The sequence below is a fragment of the Rattus norvegicus genome, chromosome 13 (assembly GCF_021556685.1).
Source record: "Rattus norvegicus strain SHRSP/BbbUtx chromosome 13, alternate assembly SHRSP_T2T, whole genome shotgun sequence".
Lineage (NCBI taxonomy): Eukaryota > Metazoa > Chordata > Mammalia > Rodentia > Muridae > Rattus > Rattus norvegicus.
The window spans coordinates 108,772,906-108,786,602 of NC_141546.1; the positions used below are offsets into that span (position 1 = coordinate 108,772,906).

General features: G+C 45.5%; 1 protein-coding gene across 2 annotated transcripts in view; it reads left to right on the plus strand.

The window, feature by feature from the left end:
- Positions 1-13,697, plus strand: part of Plxna2 (plexin A2) — a 196,799-nt gene that overhangs the window by 20,176 nt on the left and 162,926 nt on the right. For both annotated transcript variants that reach the window (XR_015635158.1, NM_001105988.2), the window contains exons 2-3: positions 3,317-4,578; positions 9,417-9,599. Coding sequence is in view for 1 of the 2 variants with exons in the window: in NM_001105988.2 (NP_001099458.2) it covers positions 3,391-4,578; positions 9,417-9,599 (1,371 nt within the window). In the remaining variant the exon portion in view is untranslated. The remainder of the gene's footprint in view (positions 1-3,316; positions 4,579-9,416; positions 9,600-13,697) is intronic.

Consider the following 13,697-nt stretch of genomic DNA (forward strand, 5'->3'; position numbering starts at 1 on the left):
CCCCAGAAGCAAGTGTGACTTCTGCTTGGTATCAGTGTCCATGAGGAAGATGTAGGTAACTTAGGACTTCTAAGTCCTAGCATATGACAACTGACTTCATGAACTGAACACACAGAGAAGATGTGATAGAAAGAGGAGAGTTTTATTATAAAAGAAAACTCTTGTTTGACACTAGTAGGGCTAAGAGAAAGTACTAACTGTAGTGTCACAGGCTTCAGCCAAGCTGAAGATGGAGTGTCTGTTTTGAGACTGGTCTTCTAGTAGAGGATGGCAAGGAACTGGAAATAGGAGTTTGTAGTAAAGGCCATGGCCCCCTGAGTACATGACATGACCAGAACTGAGCTGAGGACTTTGTAACAGTGATGTCAATCTTGTATGGCAGGTCCCAGGACTAAGCCACTTTCAGGTAGATAGAGAGACAGTGTCCCAGAGTAGCCTTGTGCTTGACCAGGTGCACACAGATGAAGGTCTACTTCAATCCAAATATTTGAGTCCTTCAGTTGACCTTCAAATGACCCTGAGTTCATGGGAGGGGGGTGATCTTTGACCACTGAGTCCTATTTTAGAGCAATGTCATTCATCTTGGCACATACATAAATCTGTGACTCTCAATATATCAAATCTTTTTATCCTTTACCACAGCAGATAGTCTCTCCTCTGGCCCTCAGTATAGTAGCAGCTGCTGTGGTGGGTAGTGCCTGGGGGATGAATTTCCCAACTAGTCATGTAGTTAGAGGGGTAAGATGAAACAAGCCTGCTGCAGGGGTGTTCTGAAGAAGTCTGTCCTGATCAGCCACACAGTAGTACAGAAGGAACTTAGTAGCTATTTAACCAGAGTTCAAGAACCGAAGGACATGGGTCCTGAGGCATCATTTCATCTGGAATGAGGACTCTTACAAGACTGGCTAGTTATGACAGCTCAGTAAACAGACTTGGGGAAATGCTAGGCCAGTCTACCTACTATACAATTTGTGCGTGACAAATAGTGGAGCAGGACTCCTGAATTCTCTACACTTCTTCCTACTCTGTGACTACAGGCCTTCTAATCATCAGCCCAGTTTTTCCACTCTGAATCCAGCTTTCAGCAACCTCCCTGTTGTCTTCAGAGAGGCTGTGTTGGGACTTGTACTATAATATGACATAGAAAATCATCCTAGGTCTGTTATTTTCCTCTGCCCCTGACCTTCTAACTAAGCTTTGCACAGGGCCAGGGGAATCAGTCCCAAGTCCCAGATTTGCTTCAAAAGCCACATAGTACTGAACTGCATCATGGAAGAGGGAAGTGAGATGGTTACTATGTTTTCGGATGCTGGTCTCTACTCTCAGGACTTCTATCTCAGTCAGGGATATATATGGATGTGTATGGTGAGAAGGTAGGAGCATGCGATGCATAAACTCAGTGAAACTGTGCTTCAGAGAGCTCTTTTGTCCTGCAAGCACCCACACCTGGCATGGTGACAGACAGCCTCCTCTTCAAAGCTTGTCTTAAAAGGACACTATGCTCTTATGCTGCATCCTTCGCCTGGAGCCACTTTTGTGGCAGTAGGGGAGCCTACCTGTGGCCTCCTCTTCTAGAAGAGAGCATGCAGTGTGGCCTTTTGCAATTTTCCATTTAGCTGGAGAGTTTGAGGATTCTGTTATTTCCTTTCTGCAGCTCCTCTTGAGGAATTTACGTCCTGCTACCGGCCTCAGGACATAGCTAAAAATAACCCCTTTTCAAACTGAAAGCTGGGTGAGTTGGGAGCCTTTGCTCCTAGGGCCGGAAGGGCTGTGTCAGAGTAGCTAAGGTCAGCCCCAACCTGGGCTGCCTTCCTCTTTCCAAGGAAACCTGGGACCACACAAATCACCTCCAGAACACTGGCAGAATACCCGTGGAGGAAGAGTCAGGTGGGACCATCCTAGCACAATAGTGACTGCAAACTTATATTACAGAGTGGAGGAGTGGGAAGGGGAATCTCTAAATATATAAGGAAAAACCAATTGAGGGTGATGTCAGACTAGTTATAACCCAGTCCAGCCAGATTGGGGAGTTGAGGGAACAGGCAGGCAGGCCAGCCTCTGCTAAGTTACCCGGGAGCAAATTCTCCTTCCTAGCTGGAGTGTTTCCATTCCTGGCATCAGTACATCCAGAGTTCTGTCAGTACTTGTCAGCAAGGTACTCTATTCAGCTTGAGAAAAGTCCTCTTAGCTAGATGGTTGCTGCCTCTTATGGTACAGCTTCCAGGCCACCACTATTCATCCTAAAAGTCAGGGGAAGCAGGACTGTCCAAGGATGACTGGGGTTTCTGACCTTCATCCCCTTGCCTGGCATCTCCCCTTGCTGGTCTTAGTGGATGTCCTCAGGGGTCCTTTCTGCTCTCTGGCAACTTCTTGGAATGCAGACAAGATAAAAAGCATTCAAGAGTGGAGACAGAGCTTCAAGCACTGTGATCACGGCTAAATTCACAGATGATGGAACAGCCAGACTTCCCCAGCAGTATCCAGATAAAACTGACCTTCTGACTTCTTTGCCTCTACAGATGCCCAAGTATTTCTCACCAGAATTCCTTCCTCAGGTGGGCCTGCTGGGTTCTACCATCCATCCAGGCTTTTAGCAAGAATGCAGGTTCCTGTTGTCCTAGCTGCAGAGAGAAAAGCCAAGGGGTTCCTAGAACTCAACTACTCTTCTCCTATGAGGCAGTGGCTATATCTGTCACAGAGGGATAGGGTCACCTGCCATTTTGGGGAATTTTCAGGCTCTGGGATGGCAGGTTTAGTAATCCAGTCTTTTTCAAATATATTTTTCATAAATCATAACAGTTAAAGACCAGGATACCTTCTCTCGGGAACAATGAGGGGCATCAGTAGAGGTGATTAACATGTTTCCCTCTCTTTGGATATCAGAGCATGAGAAAGTATAGAATCCAGGACGTGTGAGGTGAAGGGAGTCTGAGATAAGGGGAAATGGTATTGGCATATCAGACTGGAGTAGAGGATGCCCTAAAGTAAGTGTATGGGGAAGATATTTCAGTTCTGCACTGGCGTCGACTGGCTGAGTGAACCCCAGTCTTTTAACCTCTCTGAGAGAGAAAAACCAATGTCTTGAGAGGCCTGAAAGGGAGATGCTTTCTACAGTGTAAAGCATACAAACAAAAGCATATTATACTGCATCATGGCTAAAGACCAATGGTAATGGGATTCCCTTAGCAACCCTCAGGGGGGAAATGTTAAAAATAGAAAAACTGAAACATAGCAAAAGAGGCACACAGGGCCAGCTGGATTTGAGAATCCTGGTGAAGCAATATATAGAATTTACTTTTGGTCTTCTGTTTTTCAGAACCATGTGAGAGCTCATCTTGAAAAGTGGAGAAACACACAGAGGAGCTGTCCCCCAGCCTCACCCCTTTAGGGATGGAGCAGAGGAGGTTCCAGTTGCGGGCCATGCAGGCTGACAACCTGTCTGTGGTACTGCTCTCTGTGGCCTGGCTCCTGCTAGCCCGTGGGACCACAGGTATGCCTCAGTTCAGTACTTTCCACTCTGAGAATCGTGACTGGACTTTTAACCATTTGACTGTACACCGAAGAACAGGGGCTGTGTACGTGGGGGCCATCAATCGTGTCTACAAGTTGACTGGGAACCTCACCATCCAGGTGGCTCACAAGACGGGGCCAGAAGAGGACAATAAGGCTTGCTACCCACCCCTCATTGTACAGCCCTGTAGCGAAGTGCTCACACTTACCAATAATGTCAACAAACTACTGATCATCGACTACTCTGAGAATCGCCTGCTTGCCTGTGGAAGCCTCTACCAGGGTGTTTGCAAGCTCCTGCGGCTAGATGACCTCTTCATCCTGGTGGAGCCATCCCACAAGAAGGAGCACTACTTGTCCAGTGTCAATAAGACAGGAACCATGTATGGTGTGATTGTGCGCTCTGAGGGGGAAGATGGCAAGCTTTTTATCGGCACTGCTGTGGATGGCAAGCAGGATTACTTCCCTACCCTGTCCAGCCGCAAGCTGCCCCGTGACCCCGAGTCTTCGGCAATGCTGGACTATGAGCTCCACAGTGATTTTGTCTCTTCCCTCATCAAGATCCCCTCTGACACCCTAGCCCTGGTCTCCCACTTTGACATTTTCTACATCTATGGCTTTGCCAGTGGAGGGTTTGTCTACTTTCTCACTGTCCAGCCAGAGACCCCAGAGGGCATGGCCATCAATTCAGCTGGAGACCTCTTCTATACCTCGAGAATCGTGCGTCTCTGCAAGGATGACCCCAAGTTCCATTCCTATGTGTCCCTGCCCTTTGGCTGCACACGAGCTGGGGTGGAATACCGCCTTCTGCAGGCAGCTTACCTCGCAAAGCCAGGGGAAGCTCTAGCTCAGGCCTTCAACATCAGCAGTGAAGAAGATGTGCTGTTTGCCATCTTCTCCAAGGGGCAGAAGCAGTACCACCATCCCCCTGATGACTCTGCCCTATGTGCCTTCCCCATCCGGGCCATCAACTTGCAAATCAAGGAGCGGTTGCAGTCTTGCTACCATGGAGAGGGCAACTTGGAGCTCAACTGGCTGCTGGGAAAGGATGTACAGTGCACCAAGGCGGTAAGGAACTTCCCTGTGCTTTGTTCTCAATGTCTGTTCCTCTGAACCTTCAGCTTACGGGTTTGTAAGAGCCTGGGATAGGTAAGAAAGGGTTTCAGGCAACCAGGTGGTGACTACCAATTACAGAGTCTTCCCTACATCAGATTCTTGGGATAAGTTTGCTGATTCATTAAATCAAGACTAATGCGTGCCCTGTATGCTTACAGTGTACCAGGCACTGCATTTGGTACCTACTAGGCTACATGTCTAAGCTACGTGTTCTCAGAGAGCTTTCCTACTAGTGAGGCAAGACAAGTCAACACATAAAACAGCCTAGTTGGATGTGGTGGTACACACTTGTAATCTCAACACTTGGAAGAAATAAAGGCAGGAGGATTAGGTGTCCGAGGTCATCCCTTTGCTACATCGTGAGTTCAAGGCTAGCCTGACTACATGAGACTCTCTCAGACAAATAAAATGATACTGCCTGAAAAAAATGCTAAATTGACTTTAGAGGAAAATAAAGCAAAGTAGGGATCAGCAGTAGATAATGTCTGCCATTGAGAGAGTAGTACTTGGAGCAATGGCTAAAAGAGGGAAAGGAATTTCAGAGAGAGGCAGCAAGTGCTTAAGCATCAGATAGATAAACATCAAGGAATTCCCACAACTTGGTTCAAGCATATGAGAGAGGGTACCACAGCATACATGGTAAGAATTTAAGCTGTGACATCTAATCAATTAGATTAAAATCAGTTCTTCCACCTGTATCCTGTATGTCCTTGAGCAAGTCATGTGCTTTATTTGAGCTTTGAGTTTTTCATCATTAAAATAGAAATAATGTTACTTTTTTATTATGAGGATCATGATATCAATAATAGTTAAAATGCTTGGCACACATTAATCATTCAATAAGAGAGCAGCTGGGATTACCAATGCTAATCATATTAATGAAAGACTAGTTATTTGCCTGTTTTATCTTACTTTCATAAAACGGGGGAGTCCGAATTTAGGTATCTCCAGCTTGCTTTATAGCACTATAGTTGTGTAAACAAGGACCCTCTTCAAGCAAAGAAGTAGAGAGGAAATGTAAGGGTTAACTCCTTGCAGCATCCACCCTGGTTCCCATGGCCCAGAGCAGGCCTTGTCAAGAGGAAACTGCTGATTCCTGCTTGCTTTTCTGCCAAAGTTAAAAGGAAGAGGACACTGTGCTCTGCTCCAGTGGTGGTGGAGAGGGGCAAGTCCTGGCTAGTCCTCATGGGACGTCAGAAATACTGGGTAATGACTAGAAGGATGAATGCTTTATAGCAGCTCTCAACCTTCCTAATGCTGTAACCCTTTAATACAATCCTCATTTCATAGTGACCCCCAACCATAAAATTATTTTGTTGCTCCTTCATAACTGTAATCTTGCTACTGTTCTAACTTGTAAGTATCTGACATGCAGGGTATCTGATTTGTGACCCCAAAGGGGTTATGACCCACATGTTGAGAACCACTCTGCCTTATAAGAAACAACTTTTTCTCCTGTCATCCCCTGGGACAATACCATTTCAAGCACCAAAGTAGTAAGATGTGCAAGATGTTGGTCTCCCTGGATGCCTATAGTAAAAGGACCCCAGAGGTAGGAACTAGAAATGCTTTAGTGACCTTTGAGAAATTTAAAAATCAATGAGAAGTCATGGCCCCAAACTTGACTTTAACATAGTTTGGGGACTAACATGTACTTCTCGGGTCTAAGGTTTGTGTATTGCTTCCACAAAAAAGCACGAGGATGGGACCCATCACCCCAAGGGTATCAGTTACCTGTGAAGGGCTGTTTTGAGCAGTTGATTACCTCACCAGATTATCACAAATAAATCACTAATTATTATACCTTTTGTAGATAGAAAATCAAAGGCTCAGTAGGTAAATAAACTTCTCAGATCCATATGACTGAACTAGAAATCAGGGTCTGATAAAGGGCATCCCACAGACTCCTGATGCTGACTGTGGGGGGTCACTGTCTCTGATAAGAGTGGTACTTCAGTCACTCACTGTTGACACAAATAGAAAGGGGCATCAGGCATTAGGAATACCTGACAAGATAGTGAGGAAGAAATTGCCATCCAACCAAGGGCTCATGCTCAGAACAGACCGTTTTCTTTACAATTCTGGAGACTCTAACATCAGGGAAAATGCAGAGAAACCCACAGTTGACAGCAAGAGCTTTTCACTTCTGCCATTGTGACTCAAAAACTGGCTTAGGTTACAACTCTATAGATCTCCCAGAGAGATCTGGAAAAGTAGTGAAAAACACTGAAACCATGGAAGCAAACTATAAAGAATTTTGACAAAGACCTGACTTAATTCTTATTTTATAGATAAGACAAACAAACAAACAAAAAAACCCTAAGACCCAGGAGGGCATGCAATAATTAAGATATGCTGCCAATATGGTTAAGGACAGTGCTAAAATTTAGATTACCAAACTCTTATTGAACAGCCACTGCTCACAGAACAAGGGTGAGAAAGAGACAGCCAGGGTAGAGGGCAGTGGCTAGTAGCTGCCTGCTTGGCACTGCCCAGTAGCATGCTGGAAAATAATAAGCATCTGACTCCATATAACAGGGGAAGAGGGAGAGCTCTGGTCTATAGCACTTGGCAGTTCCCGTGGTATAAACACTGCCAGGGAGGATGACTTCAAACAGGAGTGATAACAATGACTGTAGATGCACACATAGACATCTCTCATGAGCTGGTATTAGCATACCATGGTTTCTCCCCTTCCAAGTTGCAGTGTGGAATCTCTGCCATCAGAGTTCATAGCCATTCTTACTCTAATTCTTCGTGTTCTCTCCTATGAGTGCTGATGCCTGTGTTGAGAACCATCATTCTTACCAGTAGTAGGAGTGGCAGCTGTCTACAAGTACCAAGGTCCCAGAGACGTGTTCTGGTTCCCCTCAGAACTGAGGAGGGAACACAAGACTGAGAAAAAAAATGTATGCTAACTTATTAACCAATTATTCCAAGGAAATGAAGCAGTAGCTTTCTCCTTCCCAAAGAAGGTAAAAAAAAGCAAGGTTGAGAGAGGCTTCTGTTTACTCACAGCTGTAACTTCTTCTTTTCTGGGAAGCTTTTTCCAGATGAGGAGAGAATGACTCCTTTAGCACTCGGGGTCTTTTCTGGTCCAGAATCTGTGGTCTTTGCTGCAAGATTTCATTCTAGACAATTAGCTGGCATGTCTTGGAGCATCAAGGCACAATTTCATGCCAGACTCTATGGAACCCTTATCCTCAAGAGTCACTAAGTTCCCTCCTATCTTTGCTCCCCCCACCCAGAGAGAGGGAATGAGGGAGGGAGGGAGAGAGGCAGGGAGAGAGAGACAGAAACACAGACACACACAGAGAGAGACAGACACTGGCTGGACCTACTGTGATCTTTTGAAACTTGAAAACCTACCCCCAGTGACATACCTCCTCCCATGCCACACTTTCTAATGCTTCCTGAACAGTCCACCAACTGGGAACCAAACATTCAAATATATACGCTTCTGCTGTGTGTGCAGGGGTGGGGAGACTCTCATTCAAAGCGCAACACCATCCTATTCTTCCTTTGACAGCTCCAAAAGAGGATGTTGTGGCCCCCAGTGGACTCAGCCAGGATAAAGGGTGGGAATGACTATTCTCATTCTCTGTACAGCAAGTTTTCTTACTTATTCAAGATAGTCCTCTTTCAAGGTGACTCAGTTCCTCCTTGCCCACCACTAATCCCTTCAAAAGGCTGATATAAGAGGAAATCTCTTTGAACACCTATAATGTGCAAGAGATAGTGACACACATTGATAAAAGCCTTTTACATACACTGTGTCATTTAATCCTCTATAATTCTTTCCAAAGGGGCGGGGGATATATCATTCCAAGTGAAAAATCTAATGTAGATTAAATTTTCCATCAAGCTTGGTGGTACAGGCCTGTAATCCCAGCTACTGGGGAGGCTGACTCAGGAGGATTACATGTTCAAGCTGTGCCTGGGCAATTTAGTGATACCTGGTCTCAAAATAAAAAGTTTTTAAAAAGGATTGAAGAAGTAGCTTACTGACAGAGGACTTGCCTAGCATGCATAAGACCCCAGATTCACTCCTCAGAACTACAAAGAAGAAAGAGAGAGAGAGAGAGAGAGAGAGAGAGAGAGAGAGAGGAGAAGGAGGAGGAGGAGGAGGAGGAGGGGGAGGAGGAGGAAGAGGAGGAAGAGGAGGAAGAGGAGGAAGAGGAGGAAGAGGAGGAGGAGGAGGAGGAGGAGGAGGAGCCAAAAACAAAAGACAGTATCCAATTTTATCACGATGTTTGCCATGTGTCCCCAGAATGGGAGGTAATAGATATAGTGTAGTGGCTTAAAATTCTTCATGCCTCAAGGAAAAAACTCTATAGCCCAAGAAACACTAGGCTTGCTCAAAGAACAAACAGGAAACTTCTAGGCCTGTAGAATCTTACAATGTTGCCTCTAGGCTGAATATCCTTTGAGAGAATCCCGTTTAAAATAGACAGATCTTCACAGACTGACATGGTCTAAGGGGACATGAAAAGAACCAGAAGGTGAGTTCAAGTAGTATGACTTCAGCCTGGCTTTCCTGGCAGAAAGGTAAAAAGTGGACACATGACTCTGGGAGAGTAGAGATAGCTAATCATTCACAATCTGGTCCCATGGGAGCCAAGATGTCATTGTCAACCATCTTTGTCTTTTAACATGTTAGATCTTTCATTCCAGACCTGAGCCTCTTTGAGGCCTGGTATCATCAAGGATGACATCGGTAGGTGGGTAGTCTGAAGTGACCCTGCTACTCTTTCAATGTGATTTACTCCAGTTCTCTCCTGTCCTTCCAGCCAGTCCCCATCGATGATAACTTCTGTGGCTTGGACATCAACCAGCCTCTGGGAGGCTCCACTCCTGTGGAGGGACTGACCTTGTACACCACCAGCAGGGACCGCCTGACCTCTGTGGCCTCCTATGTTTACAATGGCTACAGTGTGGTGTTTGTGGGGACTAAGAGTGGCAAGCTAAAGAAGGTAAGAGTTGGGGGCCTGGCCTCTTCAGTTAAGGGACTCATCTGGAAGGTAGTGGTCAATGGAGATTTAACTATAGGCAGCTTCTTGTTCTCTTAAGGAATGGAATGGAAAAGAAGATGAGGATCTGTTCTGTGGTTTAGCTTTAAGTCGTTTCTCCAGCCACCAGTCAGTGAGTACATAAGATATAGGGAAGGTACTTCTCCTGAAGAGGAAAACTCTTAATTCCAAAATCAAGTAGAACTTTTATTGTTGTTGGTTGTTGTTGTCCACACTGTAAATCATATGCACTGTACAACTCCTAACTGTGACCCAGATATTGTTTATAAACTGAAAGAAGTTGTTTTAGAGCAGGTTTTGAGTCTTAAGAGCTGTAATGGTGGATGCTGGCCTCAGGTACATGGTTGGTACCTAGGGACAAGGCCATTTACCTATCTTTCGAGTAGTTCTAGACTGCCCTCCCCACTTTCTTACCCAAATCTCAGTAGCCAGCAGGAAGGTAACATCTTCCAGGACTCCTTGGGCAACCCTACAAGCTGGAGGGAACCAGCTGTCTGGAATTGGCAACAATGGAGCCCTCTAGTGAGGAAGGCTGAAGCCAGTAGCTTGTACCTGCTTGTTGAATGCTTAGGGTGTGGAGAGGGAACGCAGTCTGGTTCATTACATGGGATTATAGCAGCTACATTCTTAGTCCCTGCTAATCCCCTTTTCCCAAGCTTACTCTCCTGCAACTCCTCACTAGTCCTAGCACCTGTGTATCAAGGCACAGACAAGATTTTGCTGCACCTCACCCTTTGATGTTGACATTACCAGGCTTCCTTCTCCTAATCCGTTTAGAGCCCTGGGAGGTTGTTGTCAGGGAGTGTGGAAGAAGAGAGCTGGGAGAGATTCTGAGGAAGAATTTCCATTTTCTTCTTGTTCAGAGTTGCTGTAAAGAAAGTGGAAAGAACTAGTCCCAATTATGTGAAGATAGAGAGCCTTCCAGGTTTCTCTGGTCTTTGGAATTCCAAATCCCTTTGACCCTTTCTTTGCTCTTGGGAAATGTTCCTGCTTGTTTCTGCCTTGCACCACTACTCTGCCCCACAGCTATGGACATGACTTGGCTTCATCATGTGGAAGAGAGGATGAATGAGCTCTTATCATTTGCTTGCCTAAGCTGGGTAAGGCAAAGTTACTCTGAGACTCACTAACTGAGAGAGGAGTTTCTCCCTGAGGTTGGGAAGTGGTATATCCTGCTGGCCAAATCTCTCCTTAGATTGCTAGAGGCTGTCTACCTCCTTGGTCAGCAAGGCTCACATCATCCAGCTGGGTGTATTTGCCTGACACATGGGGCTTGGCCAAAGGGAAAAGTTCAAATATCACCTAAGCATTCCTCAGCAGGCCATGTGCCATGTTCTTAGACATCTGCCCTACGAGGCTTCTATTACTAATCTGTCTGCCAAAGGCAGTACCTTTCTCTAAAATTGTACAGAGGTTATCTGTGTGACAGAAGTGGCTGCTGGGCTAGTGCAGCCCTTACCCACTGTTCTCTCACTGCTAGTCACTGGTCTGCACTCAGTCTCCTCTACTCTTTTGGGAGTCTTATTAAAGGATGGTCTATTTATACTAATTATCGTTAAGCCTATCACCAAAGTTTCACTGTAGGGTAAGCCTAACAGAGTAGAACCATCCCTGTAAAATAGATTGATCTTCTGAAAAGCCTTGAGATCATCTAGCCCACTACCGTTATTATTCCACGGATGCTCAGAGAAGTAGAGTGACTGATCCCAGCAAAGAAACAAGGCTAGTTGTTTCTTGCCTTGACTCCCAAACTTGGCACTCTTTTTCACTTCAAGAAGCAGCTGTAGAACTGGGGGATGGGGACTGAGAGTTATTTTCAGATCCAGACTTGCTACTGAGTTCATTCAGTCAAGGGCTACTGTCTCTACTCTCTCTGGCCTTGGACCTAAATTAAGAAATCAGTATTACTAGGTAAAAGAAGAATGGCCTGCCCAGACCTCAAGGGAACATCTACTGATCCCTATAATTCATACATCTTGCTCATTACACATCTAAGATTGTTTGCCTCCTCCCTTCCCCTTTCCCTCCCCCCTCCCCTCCCCCTTCCCCTCTCCACCCCACACACATACACACACACACACACACACACACACACACACACACAGTGGTCCAAGAAGTTCTCTGGGCCTTGTAGGATCCTTAGTAGACTAGTCACTGTGGAGGTACAGGTTCAAGGGCAAGGCTAGAGGCATAGCTGCCCACTTCATGTCCCAGCTTGTGACATTTTTACTGTGAAATGGCGTGCCTTTGGCTGCTTCTATGACCTCATGATACCCCTAGTTTTCCTCTGAGCAGATCACCCTTCCCTCCACCCACACTCCTTTGAGGTACTTGATACCCATACCTGGCTCCTTGGGGCCTCCGACTTACCCAGCCACTCATCCCCACCCTCTCTAGAGAAAAAGCCCATGAAGAATTTATGGAATGTCCCCAGGAAATTCTAGCATGGTCCAGCCTCCATAGCTCTTTCAACACAGGAAGGAAAATAAAGAAAAAATAGCTAAGAGTCAGGCAAGGGGAGGGAATCTGGGTGCGTCAGAGCTACTCACTTCTTCCCTGCCTGGCCAGGCGTCTCCCAGACGATCCAGTCCTCATCTACAGAGGCTGGTAGGAACAGGATGTCCCTGAGTGAGGAAGTGAAGAGGAAGTAAACTTACCAAAAGGGGCATAACCACAATGTGATCTTAGGTGCTCATATACATAGGAAGCTCAAAGACCAGGCCCTCCTCTTCTGGTGCACCAGCAAGTGGAACAAAGGAAGAGTAGAACTGAGATTTCAAAGCCAAGATATAGCACATGTAGGACTAAGAACTGTTCTCTACAGGATGGAAAAACAGGCAAAGCTTCACCACAGGGTGCAACAGCTCAAGCAATGGATGTGGGATTAGTCTTCAAGGTCTCATCAAAGAGGAGAAGAGTGCTAGGTTCTGCTTTAAAAGGGTGAATTAGAGCCTACTATGGCTCTGAGCCCAAAGAGGAATGCAAGAAAAGGATTTAGGATTAGAGCCCAGCCAATTGTGTGTTACAAGCTTCAGCAAAATCAATTAGTCATCACCATAGACACAGAAGAACAGCTTCAAGATCATGAGCAGCGTTGACTCCACTTTATGAGGGAGATAATATCATAACAGAGTGTTAAGAAACCAAGTATGAGATAAAGAAGGGCAGCAAGGATGTGGGAATCATGCTATGTTAAACGTATTTCTGCAAGGCTAAACACCCAAGGAAAAAGAGCAAATGAAAAAATACAGTTCTCCAGATAATGCAATTTACTGAGTGCCTTTTATGTTCTAGTTACTATTTTAAGAACTTTGCATCTACTAACTCCTTGAACTCTGATGTAGCTGCCCTGAGGTGGGTACTATTATCAACTTCACTTTGCAGATGAGACATAAAGGCAAGAACAGTGAAGAAATTTGCCAGGTTCATGGTTAAGCCCAGACTTGGTTCTCAATTGTTGACGTGCTTAGCCATCAAGCTGTGGAAGATGAATTAGGCTTAGTCAATGTGGCTTCAAACGTTGATATGTAGGAGTTGCTGCTGCAGAAGCAGCTTTTCTCATAACATAGGGAAGGAGTTGTTATAACCAAACTATCTTACTTAAGGGAATGAATAACTGGTCAATAGATGTATCCAGTAAGGGGTAAAGTAGAAAGACTAACTCTAACCTAACTCTAACTTAGCCCTGCATCTAACTAAAGAGTCTCTCCCATGGTGCCACTGTTAGAGAAGACTCTGACTCCTTCAATGGAATGTACGTGGTGAGTTGGATGAGAATGGTCCCCATAGGCTCATACATTTGAATGCTTGGCCCCTAGTTTGCGGACTGTTTAGGAAGGATTAGGAGGTATAGCCTTATTGGAGAAGGTCTGTCACTGGGTATGGGCTTTGAAGTTTCAAAAACCATATTAAGCCCAGACAGTCTTCCTTTCTGCCTCCGTCTGGAGGGTAAGATGTAAGCTCTTAGCCATTTTTCTAGCACCCTGCTTGCCTGTATGCTGCCATGTTTACTGACATGATCATGGAGTAACCCTCTGAAAC